Source organism: Pholis gunnellus, assembly GCF_910591455.1.
Source record: "Pholis gunnellus genome assembly, chromosome: 21".
NCBI lineage: Eukaryota > Metazoa > Chordata > Actinopteri > Perciformes > Pholidae > Pholis > Pholis gunnellus.
In genome coordinates, this window is record NC_136548.1 from 13,312,925 (window position 1) to 13,332,157 (window position 19,233).

Genomic DNA, 19,233 nt, shown 5'->3' on the forward strand with positions numbered 1-19,233 from the left:
AGAAAAAAGCTTGAGAGCACTTTTTCTCCCCGTTAACGTTTTTTTGGGGAGTTTTTCCTGTGCTGATGTGAGGATCCTGGGACAGAATCGTATGTGTACAGATTGTAAAGCACTCTAAGGCACATTTGTGATTTTGGGTTATAAAAAATAAATAAATTGAAATTAATTAAATTGAATATATCAACATAAAAAAATATTTATTTTGATACAGTACATTCATACATACACATATATTTCAGGTCACAAATATTTACACATTATAAAATGGAGAACTAGTGTATTTTAGGTTTTTTGACCCAACAGTAAACCTGGCACATTAAATTCATACTGACATACAAAATAGACTAATAACTGCTAATCCTTTCCCTCAATACGTTATGTTCTAAAGTTATATTTTAACACAATGCAGAGGTTACATCTTGGAAAAAAAAATTAAAATGATTGGGTTTTAAACAGTTTTGTGCAACATTTTTCTCAGCAAAACATCAACTTTAAAAGTGCATGATGAATAAATAAAAAAAGATATTTTCACACATTTACTGTACACCACATGTAAATACTGAAATTGTGTAACTGTGTATTTTTTCCCTTTTTTGCCGTCCACCAAATGAATTATTCCCACAAGGCTGTAAAACAACGTAATTCCTCCAACACTGACTGAGCTTCCAGCGACCACTGTCCTCAGTCTTTCAAGTCTCTGAGCACAGCAGTTCCTCTATTTACATCACAGGCTGGTAAAAAACAAAGTGCGTCCTCTGGAGGTTGAGGAATTTGTTTGGTTTCAGCAGAAGTACTCATTTGGTGGCCCCTCAGTCCTGACTGTGGCCCCCGAGTCAACACTGGACCTTGCTGAGAGCAACCTGTTGGATTCGTCAGGATTGAGCCTGGTCAGATACTCTCCCTCCATCCCTTTAGCTTTGGTCCCAGGGCCCAGGGTCTCAAACGTGACGTACGAGTCCTGAACCTCCTTGGACTGCCGCCCCAACAGCTTTTTACAGCGCTTCTTTAGCGCCCCGCAGCACACAATCAGTGTCAGGGGGACGGCGATCACACATGCTACAGTTATCACCACCACATTAATGAGCTTCTGAGTGCCACTGGCACTGGCCGCCTCATCTGTCGAGAAGATTACACACTGCTCCTTTTTCGGGATCAGGCCTTTAACGCAAACGCAAGCAATGTACTTTGTCTTTGGCACAAGGCCGTCAATGGTGATTCGGTTCCTTCCAGCACCTACGTTGACCCTACGCATGTCTCTCTCACCAAATACAGCATATAGGACACTGAATTCTGTGACGTTTGTGGCTGTAGGGGCTCGCCAGTTCAGAGAGACAGTATGGTCGGTGTCGCCAATCACCTTCACCGAACGCACTACCCTTTTCTCCGGAGCTTGCTGTAAGGACGAGGCATTGGCTGCCAAGTTGCTCAGAGCATCCAGCTCCACCGGTTTCTGGGGGTCAGCCTTGCCTCTTCCCTCAGAAGCACCGTCAGAGACGCTGTAGCTTTCGACCTCATACTTCCCAGTCACGCCTTTGCCGTTGAGAGGTTTGATGATGGGTTTGGCAGCGGTGCTGGTTGGAGGAACATATCTGGCAATGAGTTTCTCCTGGTATGCTGCTCTTCCAATGCCACTGGGTTTCTTCCCTCTGGTTCTCTTAGAGACCCCCCCACCTGCTTCCTCTGACCGAAAGGAATCAGTGATCACCAAAGAGATGATGGCGTCGGCAGTGCCCACAAAGTTGGTTGCTTTGCACACATATTTCCCAGAGTCTCGGTAAGCGACTGCAGGCACGCTCAGAATCGACCAAATGATGCCCTCCTTTGAAATCTCTTCCTGAACTGAAAAATAAAAAAAGCAGACACCCACAGACTAGTCAAACAGATTAGCACAAAAAGAATAACTTTAATCTCATTGACACTTTGACAGGAATGGATACTCTTCCAATGCAAGCACATCTGGAATCAGTTCAGCAGAACTCACTGGTGCCGTTCATTTTCTTTCCATCAGCGCGGCTCCAGGACAGCTCTGGGATGGGGACTCCAACTGTGCCACAGCGCAGCAGGACGTTGTTGCCCAGTGAGCTTCGCACACGGGCCACGGCCGTGTGCACCCGAGGGCCCTGGCACCTCTGCAGCTCCGCTTCGGTGAAAAGAACCCCCGACAAGCTCTCCGGATCGGCGCACCTCAGCCGGGTGTCGATGAGAGCCAGCGATGATGACGGGGATTTCTGATACTGGACCAGATCATACAGCCGGCAGTCGCACAGCCACGGGTTATCATGGAGACCTGCAGAGGAGATGAGGTGTGAGAAAGTGCTGTCAGCTAAAAGAAAAAAAACATCCTCTTATAACCTACTGTCACTACCATCCAGTAGAATGTCCTTTACGCGACACCAAAGAGTCCCTTTAATAAGACCAAGTGCATGTGGCTGTGAGTAAAAATACATCGAATTAGTGTGACATCTCGACACGCTGTACACAACAACTATAATTAGACTAATCCCTAACTCTTTAAATACTTCTGGTGTCAAAGAAGTAGTCGTCATGCAAGGCAGCTTAAAAAGAATAAGTTCCGGTATCCAAATATGCCACAGCTTGATCCTCACCGAGAATTAGTTTGGAGGAATCTGCGTCCTGAGACGGCTTCACACTCAGCCACATTGTGAGAGCGTCAGCAGGAACGGTTGTCAGAGAGTTGCTGGATAAGTCCAGATAGGTGAGATTCTTTATGTGCACAGTGGAATCGGCAGGGATAGTGGAGATCTTGTTGTTGTGTATGTCGAGGAGCCTCAGGTTTGGCATGTCAGTCAGAGACTCCCAGGGGAAGGAGGTGAGGGAGTTGCCATCCAGCCGGAGCTCATCCAGGTTGTAAAGACCCCGGAAACTGTCAACATTCAGTGAATTCAGTGAATTGAAAGACATCCACAGAAACTCCAGGTTGTTGAGGTAGTGGAAGTTGTCGCTTGAAATACGTGTGATTGCTGTCTTTTCAATGCGCAGCTTCGATGTGTCTATGGGGAAGTTTGGAGGAACCACAGTGATCTCTGGATCGTTGCAAAGTACACTCCTGCAAAAAAAAGACAAATATTATTTATTTCTCATTATGATTATTTCTAATATGACAGTTAAGGGAAACAGAACTGAAGCTACTTTCAAATTGTAAGGGTTTGTAGGAGTGGATTTTATTACAAAATAAATATATTTCCTGCTTCCATTTTATATAAAAAAAATAATATAGAAGAGCAAGTATTTGAGAAAAACGTAGTAATCTATTGTTCAGTAACAAGCAAAGCAGATTAAAGGGCAACTCCAAGTTAATCCTCCACTAAACAGAGTGATTTAACAGAAGAAAGCTGAAGTAAAAATCACGTTTGCACGCAAGAAAAAAACATTAAACATACTGAGAATAAAATTCAAACAACAACATGCAATTTAACAAATTACCATATTTACCTTGCTTTTGACCCGTCGCTTAATTTGTGGAAGAAGCAGCTGCATTGTGCAGGACATGAACTGCTCAGAAAAGGAATAAAAACTATAGCCAAACCGAAAACAGCGGTAAAATGTCGACTCATTTTTTCTCCTGCAAGCTACTAATTGCTATGCAGCCAGACTACAATTGTAAAAAAAAAAAAAAAATAGTAGCGTTTAATGGGACATCAAATGCATCGTAGTGGTTTGCAGGCTCTTAGCTCCATACTGCTCCGAGTGGTCTGAATCCTGAGATAAAAAGGATAGACAGGGATTAGGGGAGGACTTGGGTTATTTTCATTCACACGATTAGGCTATTGCTTCCTGGAAGCTGATAGGCTGAATAGTTTTTACTTTTATTCTCTGGGGAATAGTTTATAATATTGACTGGATAGTTATTTAATGGACAAAGCAAACTTCACAGCACCTAAATGAAGTGGAAGCTAAAAGGTACACAAAAAAATAAAAAAAATGTTCACATAGAACGATTTTTTTAAAATGCAGAATTTCTTGACAGATAGGAAATATATATATATTTGTTTTTAATGCTCTAATTTTTGTTTTAAAAATTGTATCAATATTTTCCCGTCAAGTCATATAATTTACTGCTAAATATCAGAGTAAACACTAAGATTGTTAGGACTATACCACACATTAGACAGACAATCAGTCACCAATAACAGATTACAACTCTGATATGAAAGCACAGGGACGTGCTTACGTTTTAGAACATTTTCATTAACATGTATTCTTGTTATGTTAGCCTGACGTGAATCATGCAGTCTATTAATAATGTTTAATACATAGACAGACTGTAGTTAGCATGAAGGCTAGAAACTTAGCAACACGTGCCCACTAGATGGCGGTAGAGAGGTGCTACAGGTGTTTACTGTGTTACTTACCCTCTTTGTTATTCCAATCTTCAAACCAGATAAATGACAGCATCATGTAAACAAATGCAGTTGATGACTGGCTTTAAATTCCAAAATATTAATTATTATTTTAAAAACGTTAAAGAAGTCAAAGAATTATGTGAGAATAATCTCCAATTATTAAGATTACTAATATACTATTATTAAACTGTATTAGTTAGTTATAATTTTCAGTAGTAACCTGCAGAACACATGTTGTGTGTGACACACGTGGATGACAGACGTGTTGTCACAGTCTCTGTGGGGTTTTTTCACAGGTGCAGAGGTCTAAAGACACGGCTGTCCGGCGGGATCTCAAATCCTTTAATCCAGTCATCTCTCCGTCTCTTATTAATACATCTTTGTTCTATTTTCTTTCAGGAGGGTTGTCCCAGGCAAATGAAGGTATTTGAAAGAATACATGTTCTCCTAATAAAGCCCCTGTCAGTGTAAAATGATTGAAAATCCCCTTTATTTGGAGGTTAAAAAATGAGATTTGAAAAAATTGGGTTATCAAATGAAGTAAAAACCTCCAAAATGTGTATCTCTAATCTGAGAAATGGTCATTTGTAGAACACTTATCATGTCAAAAATGCTAAACAAAGCTGTTTTTTTGGCTGTTTTAAAGTACTTCTGTATTTCATACATCATCAGTAAAATGTATTAAAAGTTTCAAAATTAAAAGTACTCATAATACAGAAAAGCTCCTTTCAGTGTTAATATGGGATATTACTACTTAAAGAAATGTGTCAATGTGTATCCACTTTCATGTACCGTATACACTACTAATTGGTTTGAAGTAAAGATCATCATGTGTAATAACGAAAGAGATTTCAACAGTAAAACCTTTGTTTTATTGCAGAACCAGCAGATTATGATTGTGTAAGTATGTGTTGGCCAATGCAGTGATGTGTAAACACTGCAAGGGTGCAAGCGCTTTGTAATAAAAATATCACAGACAGGGTATTCAGGTCAGTTTCAGTTGTGAGTTTTATTCTCACAATATTTATTTGTGGCGAGCCTCTCACTAAGTCTATATTAATTAAGAAGTTCAATAAGATCCTGATTTCTTTCAGACTTTTTTTTAAAGGATATAACTTTTTGGTCAACTGTCTATCAATACACAGTACAGACAGAGAGGAGAAACGTGTTGGACAGTGCTTCAACTTTCAAATGTTGTTGAAAAAGTATTTTTGTTCTCATTCCAGCGCTCATATCATAGTTAAACGTTAGAACCAAAACTCTGACAAAAAACACAAAGCGAACAAAGATTACAATTCATACCAGTTGATAAATCCTCTACATTCACGTTCTCCGTGATGATTTCTGCGCTGAGCTTTCAGTGAGGACAACATGGGCAGTTTGAGAAAAGGGTATTATAAGTCTATTGGGACACATCATTACTTCATAGTTAATGAGTTTTTGGTAATCTGTGCGCAGATTAGTGGCGCAATCAGACTCGGCCCAAATGTTACATTTTTAAATGTTCAGGCTGCCCTCGTCTTTTAGGGTTATTTATGAGTAAATGAATGAGGTCCTGATGCTTTCACAGACTTTTTAAAATGACCTTTCAAACTTAATTATGTATTCATTTGTCAGTCAGGTGTAAAGATCTGGTGGTTGGAACTGAGTGCCTTTTACTTTAGATGCATTTTTGATGATCAAAGGAAGTTTTTGGTTTGTTTTTAACAGGGAGAAAGCTGTACAAAGGTGTTACCTTGAGAGTGAGTGCAGAGTCTGAGTCACTTTGCTGAGAATAAGACAGAAGTCTTTCTGTTTTGATGCTAGAGTATTTAAAAGTTCACCTGCTCCACAACCTGCTTTTGCAATTCCAAACTATAGCCCATATACTTTGAAATACATAACATACAACTGAACTTGTATCTGTGTATATCGAAGTGATGTATTCCCTATATTTAAATTTGAATGTAGAGGAATTCTGCAAAAAAACGTCGGTCAAAAACAACATTTCCCATGTCTCCATGTTTTCCTCATCACCCACTGCAACAGAAACACCGTCAGATGAGTCAAGTATCATAACGGAGTTGAAAGAAAAGCTCTGATGAGTTTGCAGCAGCGGCCTTATTAATCAAACTGACAAAGAGCAAACTCTCCATCAAAGAGTTGCGCACTATAGTCGGTCGTGAAGTCGTGAAGTTGCAGGACGCTTGACAGAAGTCTGCTCGTTAGGACATTCTTCGGGGGATTTCACAAACGGGGGTTTACTAAGATTAGTCTCTTTATGCTTTTTCACGTGGAAGAGCCTTTATAAAGGCGACATTTTTGTCGGAGACGTTGGTGTGCTGCACAACAAGAAAAGGACAACTTGAGCTTGTGCACAACTTTAAAAAAGTTTGCGCATTTCAACATGGCAGCGTTTACATTACCGGAGGGATTCACGGACTTTGATATGTTTACGTTCGGCACAGCGCTTCTTGTCGGGGGTAAGTTCACCGAGAAGACCGGAAGACATGTTTCTGCTAGAATTAAAGAGACAGTTCAGTCTGAACACCTTTTACTAAGATGATAAAAGCATCTTAAATTATGGCAAAAACAAACATGCATTTTATTTTTCTCATTGTGATGCGATTGCAAATAGAAGTTAACCTTTCATATATTTGTGGATATATATTCAGGTTGATAAAACAATGTCATACCAGAAATTAAAGGGACATTTCTCTTCTTATTTTCTCCTTCAGGCTTGCTTGGATTCTTCCTCAATGCCATCAGCATCGTGTCTTTCCTCGCTGTGAAGGAGATGCGGACTCCCAGCAACTTCTTTGTGTTCAACCTTGCTGTGGCTGACATCTGTTTGAATATTAATGGGCTCACGGCTGCGTATGCGAGCTACCTCAGGTATCAAACAGAGGACACACTGAGGCTTTAAAAGAGTTATTTTCCTTCCTGTGGCCCCATTCTGTTCCATGGTGGGGTTTCTACATGTCTTTAGGCAATAATAAAAAAAAAGGCTTAGTATTTGGTATCAGCCAATGGGTCGCACAAACTAAATAAGCCTTTGGGTTCATAATCCACAATCCCCTTTATTCAGTGTGTAAAGTTCAGATTTTGCAATCAGATCGGTTGGAAGTTATCCAACACGATTTTAATTAAAACCTAGCAACATTTAAATATTTAAACCTCCAACCTGTGTGCCACCAAGGCTCCTACTGGCCCCCTTATTTCTCCCGCGCTCTGGTGAATGTATTAAGCACACATTTATTTAGTAAAATGAAGCATGAAAGCAGAATAAACTGAAATAATAAAGGCCTTAGAACCAGATTTTACCTGCATACTGGTGCATACAGTATTAATAACAATAGCTCGCGTTAGTAATCCAGCCTTGGGCATTGGGAAGATAAATATGAGTTGCCAGATGTTTAACAAATATATTATTCTGACTTTTCTTGGCGACACATTGCAGACTATCTGAGAAGGGCACATCACTCTTTGGTTTAAATGCTCACAGCTCATCTTCAAATGCGACCTACATGTATGAGGGGCTGTGTAGGGCTGACTTGGTCACATGCTAGAAAGGTTGGGAACCAGACTCAGCCGCGTGAAATCATGCCATTTTAAAAAATGTAATCAAAATGCTTTTACAGCCTGATGTAGGCGTGATAATAACACTGGGTTTATGCAGTAGTCCTCAACAGGTTTTTGCTGTCTTTTCTAGATATTGGCCATTTGGTCAAGATGGATGTGCCTATCACGGTTTTCAGGGCATGATATCGGTCCTGGCGTCCATCAGCTTCATGGGTGTCCTCGCTTGGGACAGATATCACCAGTACTGCACCAGTGAGTACAACATATCACCAGTACTGCACCAGTGAGTACAACATATCACCAGTACTGCACCAGTGAGTACAACATATCACCAGTACTGCACCAGTGTGATATAAAACGTAACTAAAGTAAACCCAACTCATTGGGTTTTACAAGGTATTGAAGGTATTTGGAGACTAATTTGAAGAAAACTAATCATAAAATTCTTGTTGCCATCATAGTGACTCTATTTGTATAAGACTGACAATCAATACGTTTTATTATAAAGAATGCATCAGGGACAAACAGAATGCTTTAGCTTCAGTCACACCTGCTTTTGTTTTTGCAGCAGAAATAGCAGAGAGATGTCATCACACACGTCATTAGCTATCGCTAAACAAACAAAATAATATAGGAAATGTCAACTCACATCCAGTATTCTTCTTTATTCCGTAGGACAGAAGCTCTTCTGGAGCACTACGTTGACGATGAGCGGCATCATCTGGATTCTTTCCATCTTCTGGGCTGCGGTTCCTCTCATGGGATGGGGCGTCTATGACTTTGAGCCGATGAGGACTTGCTGCACGCTGGACTACACCAGAGGGGACAGGTAGAATTGTATAAATATAGGAATGATATTAGAACTGGAATGTTGGCATTTGTTGTTATTTTCCTCACTATCAGTCCATATCTATATGTCTATAGTTAGCAAAAATAGCATATACACTAGTTAAGAAATGCAGCTTTCAATGGCATTTTGACAAATATGTACCATATGTATATTACATCTTATTTTCCTATGAATCTCTCTTCAACAGGGACTATGTGACCTACATGCTGACTCTGGTGTTGCTCTATCTGATGTTCCCAGCGTACACCATGTGGTCATGTTACGATGCCATCCACAAGCACTTTAAGAAGATCCATCACCACAGGGTACATGTGCAAAAAAGACAAGTCTCGACTGACTTGTTTAAGCTGCTCCTGTAGTACACGGTGTCCATTGTGTTTGTCATATTTGGACAAACGGACACACAATGACGCCTCCAACATGTCACCAGCTACTGGAGTTTAGTGTGTTCACTGACGTCTACAATATAAAGGCGGCCGCTATCTTAGAATGCTTAAGTTTGTGTTGGAGTCGAGACAGATTTGAGTGTTTTGCAAAAGAATAAAACAGCAATTAGTGGTAATGTGGAAAAAGGTAGCTTCTAGGAATAGTTTGATATTTTGGGAAATGCAATTATTCTCCTTCTTGCAGAGAGTAATTGATGGTGCTCTGCCAGAAGGCGATAAACTTAGCTTGTTTTCTTAGTTCCAGCTGAATAGTTTTAAAACCAAACCATCAGCGTTATAAATCCACTGCATTGCATGTGTAATATCTACAGTAACACAATGAACTTTGTTTCCCAGTTTAACACCAATGTCCCCTTGAGGGTAATGCTGATGTGCTGGGGCCCCTACGTCCTCATGTGTGTCTATGCCTGCTTTGAGAACGTGAAGGTCGTATCTCCAAAGCTAAGAATGGTGAGCATGTGTTTAGTTTAATTCAATCCAACAGTTTGTGGGGAAAATACAGTCAAAATGATGAAAAAGGAAGAAAGTAAGTCTTCTTATTCCTGACGAAGGAGAATTCGTAGTCTATGTGTTCCTTTGTGTTTTAATAAACTCTAACTATCCTTTGAGTCGAATACCTACATGATGAAAATCCTCGTTTGTGCTCGCAGGTGCTTCCAGTTCTGGCAAAGACAAATCCCATCTTCAACGCTCTCCTCTACTCATTCGGAAATGAGTTCTACCGTGGCGGCGTGTGGCACTTCTTCACCGGGCAGAAGATGGTTGATCCGGTGATCAAGAAGTCAAAATAAAAAAGGAAACTCAATACGTCGTCATCAAATCATTATTTGCTCTGATGTTGTAAACATCAACGAGCCCTTTAGATGTCTGTACAGTTGGTATATTTTCACATGTGGACAGTAGCTGAAACTCAGGACAATCTCTGCATTTGGAGCCGGATGCTGGATTTGTGTAAATCTACAAAATGTGTCTTGTGTAATTTTCCACTTTGAAATTACTGCATCATTTCAACATTTGTCTTAAAAACCTGCACTGCTACTCCGTCCGTGTTAGATCACTTACAATAAACACATTGTGTTGCTGCTCTTCTACTGTATGCTTCATCTACTTTAAAGTGTTTTTTTTAACCTGAATAACTGAGCTGATGTAACTAAGATTTCTACAATTGACCAGCAATCAGAGATGCCTTCTCCTGACACAGTTGTCTCATCCATTTACTAAGCAGACTGATCGATTGTGGTTCTATAAATGGCAAGAAAAGCCGTCACTGTGTTAAGACTCTATTACGCAATAAGTCAACACTTGAGGCAAAGTGAACTTCATCAACTCATTTCAAAGTAGGTGATTCTTTAAATAGCATAAACTGATCAATAAAGAGGTAGATTGTGTGCTAGATCTCAAATTGCTTTACCGTGGAGCTACTCATTGAAATATGGTGCATTCTAGTTTGTATTTAGCCGTTTACATTGCGCTGAGAAAACACAAACGCACAGCCCTCCCTGCTGAGACAAACTTCAGTCTCTGGCTTTGCACGTGAATAAAGACAATGTACATAATTTACTTTACACCGTTAGCTGAAGAGACCAGAGATCATGTCTGGAATGACGAAGAAAATATACAGCTGGACTGACGCCGAGCATATTAAGGGATTAAATCTCTAATGAAACCATAGTCGTGTCAGCCATTAATAATACCAGCATTAAACTGTTCTGTCGTACCCGTTTCCTTGTACTATATGCTTAACATCCTGTCTTTTCTGTGAGTCACAATAAAAGCAAGTGTTAACAGTGTCAGCGAGGGCACAGAAAATACAAGACTACAGCACTTTGATCTCTGAGCTGCTGAATACATGCACTCCAGAAATAAGCTTCAGTTCTGAGAACTGACCTCAGATGCGACTGACGTTCTCGCCAGGCAGGTGTGAGCAGGTGAAATCCTCTCACCGTCGAAGGCAGCCTGTCTTCACGCAAGACAAGTCGGCTCTAATGAACAACGTTCACGCAGGTTCAGAGCCATCCAAAAATACTCCTGTTGTCTCCTTGAATTATAAACATAACACATTTATTTCACATGTATCGAATTCTTGGACAGCAGCGTTGTCAGCATGTAGCATCTGTGAAACATTGTCTAATAAAAGGCAATTAAAATGATCAGTGCATAAATTAAGGGATTTACATCTTCACAGAATGAAATGTGTGGTTTTTGTGGTTTGGAAATAACAAAGAGAGGACAGAAACTAGTTCACACATTCATGTTACCTACGGGGTGAATTACATTATGAATTAAATTATGTTATTGTTTTGATGGAACAGATTTGTTTTAGCACATGAAAGTCACAAAACTATTTCCCTAAACCTGACTGTAATAGCTCTTTGCGGCAATGTTATATATTGTTATGCTGTGCAAACTCGGCCTTTTCCCTGCATGCTGACTGATGAAATAAAGAAAAGAAAAAAAAGACTCCACTAGTCTTAAGCTGACTCATGCAGCCGGCTCTTTAGTGTCCTTGCAGCACGCCAAACAAGCTGTTCTCATTAGCAGGTATGGCAGGCATAATCATGTACTTCCTCATAAACTCTACTGCTCCTCATCCATTGGGCTGATCAGGGTTTTACCTGCGGGAAAGACTGAGAAATCCAACAGATTAGCATCAAGTTCTTGGGAACAGGCATCCCATTGACAAGACAAGCGTTTGCGGACCAGTGATCTAAATCGGTCCCGGCTGTAGATAGAAGCGACAGTAATAGCAACAAGCTCACAGGAGGAAAGGAGAACAACTTGCAGTCTCGTTGAGCTTTCTTACAACACATTGTGCAAGTAGCTAAATCTGTCAACAACCCTTTTCATTTAGTCGAGTCAGGATTTAGATTACCATCCACCCACAAGGTGAGGTGAAGGTGTTCCCGTCTGTGCTTGAATAGTGATCTTAGGTGTGTTAAATGTAATGCTAGTCACAGACAGATGGTGTTAAGAAAAATAATAAAGAAAACATCTGTCACAAAAAAAATCCCAGAAAGAGGAGAGGTAAAAGAAATGCACTCTGCAAGGGTGATACGAGCTTTGGTGGCTCTAAATTGTTCCACTAATAAACAGTTTTCCTTTCATATTTTATCGAATTCAACTGTTCAATCAAACAGTACAAACAAGCATACACATATAGAGCTGTTTCCAGGCCTTCTGCACACTGCAAGGAATACACCTCAGCTGTAGAAATACTGAAATGATGGTACAATAACAGAAGTATGATTGTTTTACCTAAAATAGCCTAATTTTCATGGCACATTTTTAAATGAGCCTCAAGATATCACCTAAAAGCCCCTAAATCCTGAGAAACAATATTGACAACATGACACTCTGTATGAATGCTACAGCCACAAAGAACTATGATATAATAATTATGATTTGAACAGTACAAAATAACATAAGAAATGCTGTCAGATTACCTTTGCCATCCTGAAACACTTCAAGTTCTAGATTTTGTTGTAAGAGTACAATACGCTTAACGTTAACGCTATTAACTGCAGCAGGATTAGATTTCTACAAAAATCAAAAAGCACAAGGACTCTTAAAAGGAGGATTATGGTTGAAGAGCACTTTATTTTTAACTGATGATCTGTTTAAATGCACAAGATCCCCTGCTGAGTTACAATTTGGGAAATAAAAAAATAAGCCGAGCATAAAAGATTTTACTGAGTAAAAGGTGAAGCACAGAGGTCGATTGAGGGAAACTAGTGTTTGCATAAATTCCCAAGTTAATTATCAACTTTGTATTAGCCCACGAAACACAATGGTCAATGTTAAATAATCATTTAGCCGAGAGTTACTTAGAAAAGCAATGCAAAGGTCAGAGAGAATCCTGCAGTAGACGTTACACGTTGCAGTCAGCAGGTCGGATTAGATGACAGGCATCAACATGTCACATGATAAAAACAAAGGTCTTACGTAACACTGCACATGTCTGTTCATAAGCCAAAACGATTTATCTTTCACCAACTGATAGTTTGATTTTAACACATCAACAGATTGTGTCAAAGATGTGACACATCTCCTGTGGATTTTTCTCGAAATAATATTGAAAGGATTGTTTTCCAGAGTATAATCTGGATTAGATTATATTTGCGTCACTGGCCTTCACATGCAGCATTTCTTCATTGATTGATTGATCTCTCACAACGTTTTCACACCGTCCGTCTCAACGCAGACGAGAAATCTCACACTATGAACTCCAGATTATCAACGTAGTCACTCACATCTCTGCACTGTCACTCATATAAAATCTGTATATAAAGTGTTTTTCTAACGGCTGCTGCTGTGCCAAGCCTCTCTCATTAGTGAAATTGGGGAGTCATTTCCTGTGATGTGTTAATCCTCCTGTTGGTGTATTAATGTTGCCTTTTCTGCATCAAATAATCCACTGAGCACCCTGGAAACACCCATCCGCTGTCTGCTGAGATCATCATCCAATATTCTCTTTATAACTATAATTATCAAAAAGTCTTGATATCAACAACTAAAAAGAAAAAGATGCCGTCTTAGCTGGGGCTGTTACACACACAGTACTAACATCTGCAATAAAAGTACTGCAACACAAGTCAAATTTAGTAGAAACATATCTATTCCCACACAAAGTGAGGCCACATAAAGTGGAACATGTTTGATTGTTATTACCTATTGAACTTTAAAAGGTCCAAACTTTAATTTGTATCTATTCCTTTCCGGGGCGACATATACATTTAAATAATAGTATAGTTTATACATTGTATACAAGTATATATTCAAATTAAAGAGTTTGTCTTACAGGATAAGATCGGCCTGTTGAATTGATCTTTTCACAACTATTACTGTTATAAACCAACATGTAATAGCATTTTGTAGCACCAGAAACATCATTTATTTACTTTTAAACTCAGATTGGATCACTGACGTGAATTTAAATTACTTGTTTTTATTTAGTGTCAGAAAAAGGAGGTTATAGTTCTGGTTTTTGAGTTTTGGTAGTTGCTACCCTATGTTTTACAGTCAGATCATGGATTACACATTTATCATTATTTGCAAGCCTTTACTGCCCTCTACTGGCGAATGATAACAGTTCTAGTTTAGTTTAATAGTTTTAGATTACAGATCTTTTTTTTTTAATTAACAAGGCTTGAATACTCTTAATTTGCTGGAAAATAAAATTGATGTAGTTGTGTTGTTGTTTTTTCTAACACATATATATGCATTTCATATGAAAAACAAAAAGAATCATCAGAAAACCTCAGACTAAACTGTAAATGATGAGTAGCATCAGGTTACAGTGGTTGTAATAATGTAAAATATCTACTGACTACTTCATGGACAACATCGCTGAGTAATGAGATGATTGTTTTATGGATGTTGTGTGCACTTGTGGATTTTCACCACACGGTGTCGCTGTTGTCTTGTGTTAAATCGTTCAAGAGGTCCCCACATCTCCGTACCGTCGGGCACGATTCCATCTCAGGACATACGCGCTGAATGCAATGGTTTCTATGTTATCACACAGTTTAGTGTTGTTATTGATATGATTTGGTTCCTTGGATACATTTTAACTAAGTATACATTTGTTTGTTGTTTTTATTAAGAAGTAAGTGACAATCTCCTCGGCTGCCTTTCATGTTAGTCTGCGGTAACGGGTGCTGTCCAAAGTCTCGTGGTGCTGAAATCTCTTCAGCTCCTGCTGCATTCGTTTATGAGTTCTTGTCTGGTACACATTCAAAAAAGCTAATATAGTAAACTAGAAACTCTTCCTTTTACGCAGCTATGAATGTAGTGAATTGAATATTTGATTGAGTTTTAATATTTTAATTTCTATAAACATCTATATTTATGGAAACTCTTTGGCGAGAAGTCAGTTTATATAGTTGTTTTATTTATGCTTGCACTGTTTTAAGACCTCTTTAGATTTTCTATGCACTTACTTTTTTAAAACAGTTTGTGTTTGTATCTCATCTTGAGATTAATATCGGATAGATCTTCTTTGTAAAATATATATTAGGCTACTCAAGATGTTCTAGCTTTGCGTGTCCGTACATGTCTGTGGAATTATATAGAATCATTGAAGAATAACACCAAAGTCAAGAGTCTGGACATTAGGAATGAGAAAGCCTCTTTTTCTTCGAGGCTCATTGTAGAGGGGGGTCGTGTGATGTGGTGCTCATTGGCTCTTATTGGTTGAAGTGATTGCTGCCATGGATGGAAATTAACATAAAGGAGGCAAGTGGCGAAGGGATCCACTTGGGGGCAAGCTGGTGATGCGTCACAGCTCTTGGTGAAAAGAGGAGACAAAAAAGGGACTAAAATAGCGCCGAACCTGCGGTGTTTAATGTGCACCAATGGCCACGAAGTCACTCGTGGTCTCAGAGCTGCGCGCAAAAGTGCCACAGGTGATAGGAGGAATGGACACAGAGATGAGAGAGTTTGAGCGCCCTAGGTGTTGCAAATAAGTAACCAAATTCGCTCCAAACAAGCTTTGCCATGTGAGATTAGCGACCGAAACCTCTGCACGGTGCAGAAACTCTACGATTTCACCACGTCACTTCTCGGGAGATCATGAAACAGCATCGGATGTGGCTGCGGCGAAGACACGTTGAGAAAACTGAGGAAAACCATCTTCACCGATGAGGCAGCCGAGTTCCCCTTCGCCTCTCCCTTTACGCACAGGCGAGGTGAGGACGGAGAGCATGACATCAATGTAGAGAAAACACCAATGAGTCATCCGAGGTGTTAAACGATCGGCAGCAGACGGGAGAAGCACAACTACAATTTGTTTTAATCGAAAGTCATAAAAAAAAAGAGAAGCACATCATGGATGGAGAAGGAAGATCGTCCGGGCTGGTCAAATCAGCCGCGGTAAAGCTGTCCGAGATGGGCGAAAGAACCAAGGAGCTGGGCACCGCGATGAAGGATCCTCACCAGCAAAGACGGATCATATTAGTGATCGTTTGCGTGGCTCTCCTGCTGGACAATATGCTCTACATGGTAATCGTGCCAATTATTCCAGACTATCTTGCTGAACTGGAGAGTGAGCAGTCAGAGCACGTCCACGTAGTGATGCACCGCAACTCTTCATTCAACAGCACAAGCCTAGACAAAAGCAACAAGAACAATTTAGATATCCAGATTGGAGTACTTTTCGCATCTAAAGCCATCCTGCAGCTGTTAGTTAGCCCGCTGTCGGGGACTTTCATAGACCGGGTTGGATATGACATTCCACTTTTAATTGGACTGAGCGTTATGTTCGTGTCCACCTGCATATTTGCAATTGGGGAGAACTACGCGACGCTCTTTGTGGCCAGAAGTTTGCAGGGTCTGGGGTCGGCTTTCGCGGACACCTCTGGCATCGCGATGATAGCTGACAAATACACGGAGGAGTCGGAGAGAAGCGTTGCGCTGGGCATCGCCCTGGCGTTTATCTCTTTTGGGAGTCTGGTGGCGCCTCCTTTTGGGGGCATCCTGTACGAGTTTGCGGGCAAGAAAGTGCCCTTCATCGTGCTCGCCTGCATTTGCCTGGCGGACGGCTTTCTGCTGCTGACTGTGATCAAGCCGTTTTCCAACAGGACTAGAGAGAACAGGCCAGTCGGCACCCCCATATATAAACTCATGGTAGACCCGTACATAGCTGTGGTGGCCGGGGCGCTGACAGTCTGTAATATCCCCCTGGCCTTTCTCGAGCCCACCATATCTAACTGGATGGAGACCACCATGCACTCCACTCAGTGGCAAATGGGGCTCACCTGGCTCCCAGCCTTCTTCCCTCATGTCCTCGGTGTGTACATGACAGTTAAATTGGCAGCTAAGCATCCAAATTTGCAGTGGTTTTACGGAGCTTTAGGTATGGTTATCATAGGAGCGAGCTCCTGCACAGTCCCTGCATGCAAAACTTTTGGGCAGCTCATCGCGCCGTTGTGCGGCATTTGTTTTGGCATTGCGCTGGTAGACACTGCCCTGCTGCCGACACTTGCATTTTTAGTTGACGTGCGTCATGTTTCAGTGTACGGTAGTATTTACGCCATAGCAGATATTTCCTATTCTGTTGCATATGCTATGGGTCCAATAGTAGCCAGCCAGATAGTGCACAATCTCGGGTTTGTACAACTTAATTTGGGCATGGGCCTCGTGAATGTGCTTTACGCGCCAGCCCTGTTGCTTCTGCGCAACGTGTGCCAAATGAAACCGTCCCACTCCGAGAGAGATAACCTCTTGGAGGAGGCTCCACAGGGGCTATACGATACTATCAAGATGGAGGAGAGAAGAGCTAAAAAGAAGGGCTACCGTACGACAGGGAATTGCCTTGCAGTAGATGAAAATGGGTTTGACAACTTCAGAGCACAGCGGTCCGTGTCAGAGGAGTCGTCCGGTCCGGAGTACACTTAGCCCGGCCACACTCTCACCGCCTCCCGAAACATTCCCCAGGAGAGATTTGGAGATGAGGCAGGTTATAGTCAAGTAATTTAAACTTTTATGTAACTACCGATGTGCAATATAAAGACCCAATCGCCAAAATCATGGTGTGACCCGCTTTTATAGTTTCTTTTTGACTGTGATTTCATTGTGTCGAACACGTCTATGTAGCGTTTGTCATGGACGTATAACTGGAGTTTTGTGCGAGATCTATCAGCTACCGTTGAATTCGTGTGTATCACTATTGTAAAAAGATATAAATAGATAAATGTACGCACAATACTATATGGGACCAAATATATGCAGCACATTTCCCCCCTTACACAAAAAAAATAGCCTATATTTTTAGTCTCTGAAGAAACTTTTTTTACTTGCACATCAAAGGCCTGATTTTCCTTTTAAGGTGTTCAAAACAATTCGTGAATTTTGATTTTGTAACAAGTGGGCCTGTTTGAAATGTTTTTGTTGTTTGGAATTAAATGCATCATAATAAATGGATGTTGTACATATGTGGATATGTGCACAATGTAAATGGTTAAAACATACGTGGACCTCTACAAAGTACGTGTGCGTTTGTTTGTGTGTGCGCGCGTGTGTGTGTTTGTATGAAACATTTTGTCAAGACGTAGCTAGTGAAGTCAGTCTCCTTCCGATGAAAACATATGTATTCATTTATCAATTGTCGTTTTAATAAATCTCTGTTTGGACCTGTGTGACACTGGTGATTTCATTGTTATTTCAAGCTTCAAACGAACAAACACAAAATAAGTCTGGAACCCTTTTCGTTAGAAATATCATGAATTCAGATTATAATAGCGATTCAAACTCCATGTTGCTTTTCTAAAAGTATCAAAACACCATGGCTGAAAAGTGAGAAAAATATTCGTCCTGTTTATTGATACAAAAAATACATCAAAGTTGAATTTAGACTCTCACAATTTGGCCCATTTGCCACAATATAAAACAAAAACACATATACAGCTTAGTTTCGAAAATGAGGCTACAGCTGCAAAACAGATCTATTTTTCACAAGTGCATCCTGTATGGATTAAAATCAAGATGACAAACTCGGCAGAAAGCGTACAGGACTTAAATCTGAACCGTAAAAGCATCATAACTGTCATCTCTGTCGACCCGCAGGACCATCACAGAACCTATATGACAAACAAAAAGCCACTCACTACTTTTTTCTATATCAAAATTATTATCGGATGTGGGCAGGGGGGGGGGGGGCAAGCTGTCAGATAATATGTTCCGCGAATAGATTTCAATGGGAGGAGTTTATTGCCCCAAGGGGGTAGGTAGACGCAAACACCTTCAGCGTCTTTTTCCAAGGCGCACTTTAATGTGGAGTCGCAGCCTTATGGCGAGGCGAGGGAGTGGGGGAAGAAGTCCGGCCGCCTGAACGGAGCTTTACACTGATATGGGATTTCACAGCGTGGACGTGGGCGGCAATGTGAACTTCCACACACTCATCTGACCTCTTGAGTCGTGCACCGATCAGGTAGGGTAACTTTTCTTCACTTTTAAGTAAATGTTTATTAAAGAACGGCATAATGCGCTGGATGAGTTTCTTTTAATGCGCTGGATG

At 40.6% G+C, this 19,233-nt stretch overlaps 3 protein-coding genes across 3 annotated transcripts; 2 read left to right on the forward strand and 1 right to left on the reverse strand.

Moving 5' to 3' along the window:
- Positions 1-781: 781 nt before the first annotated feature.
- Positions 782-3,575, reverse strand: lrit1b (leucine-rich repeat, immunoglobulin-like and transmembrane domains 1b; the record flags this gene model as incomplete). The annotated part of the gene is made up of 4 exons (XM_079182081.1): positions 782-1,839; positions 1,982-2,287; positions 2,607-3,067; positions 3,454-3,575. The coding sequence occupies 4 exons, from the start codon at positions 3,573-3,575 to the stop codon at positions 782-784; spliced, it is 1,947 nt and encodes a 648-aa protein (XP_079038207.1).
- Positions 3,576-6,750: 3,175 nt separating this feature from the next.
- On the forward strand, positions 6,751-10,012 carry rgrb (retinal G protein coupled receptor b; the record flags this gene model as incomplete). Its single annotated transcript, XM_079183076.1, has 7 exons — positions 6,751-6,826; positions 7,082-7,238; positions 8,056-8,177; positions 8,601-8,754; positions 8,963-9,080; positions 9,558-9,671; positions 9,872-10,012. The coding sequence occupies 7 exons, from the start codon at positions 6,751-6,753 to the stop codon at positions 10,010-10,012; spliced, it is 882 nt and encodes a 293-aa protein (XP_079039202.1).
- Positions 10,013-16,046: 6,034 nt separating this feature from the next.
- slc18a3b (solute carrier family 18 member 3b) lies at positions 16,047-17,615 on the forward strand (the record flags this gene model as incomplete). Its single annotated transcript, XM_079183067.1, has 1 exon — positions 16,047-17,615. The coding sequence occupies one exon, from the start codon at positions 16,047-16,049 to the stop codon at positions 17,613-17,615; it is 1,569 nt and encodes a 522-aa protein (XP_079039193.1).
- Positions 17,616-19,233: the final 1,618 nt, after the last annotated feature.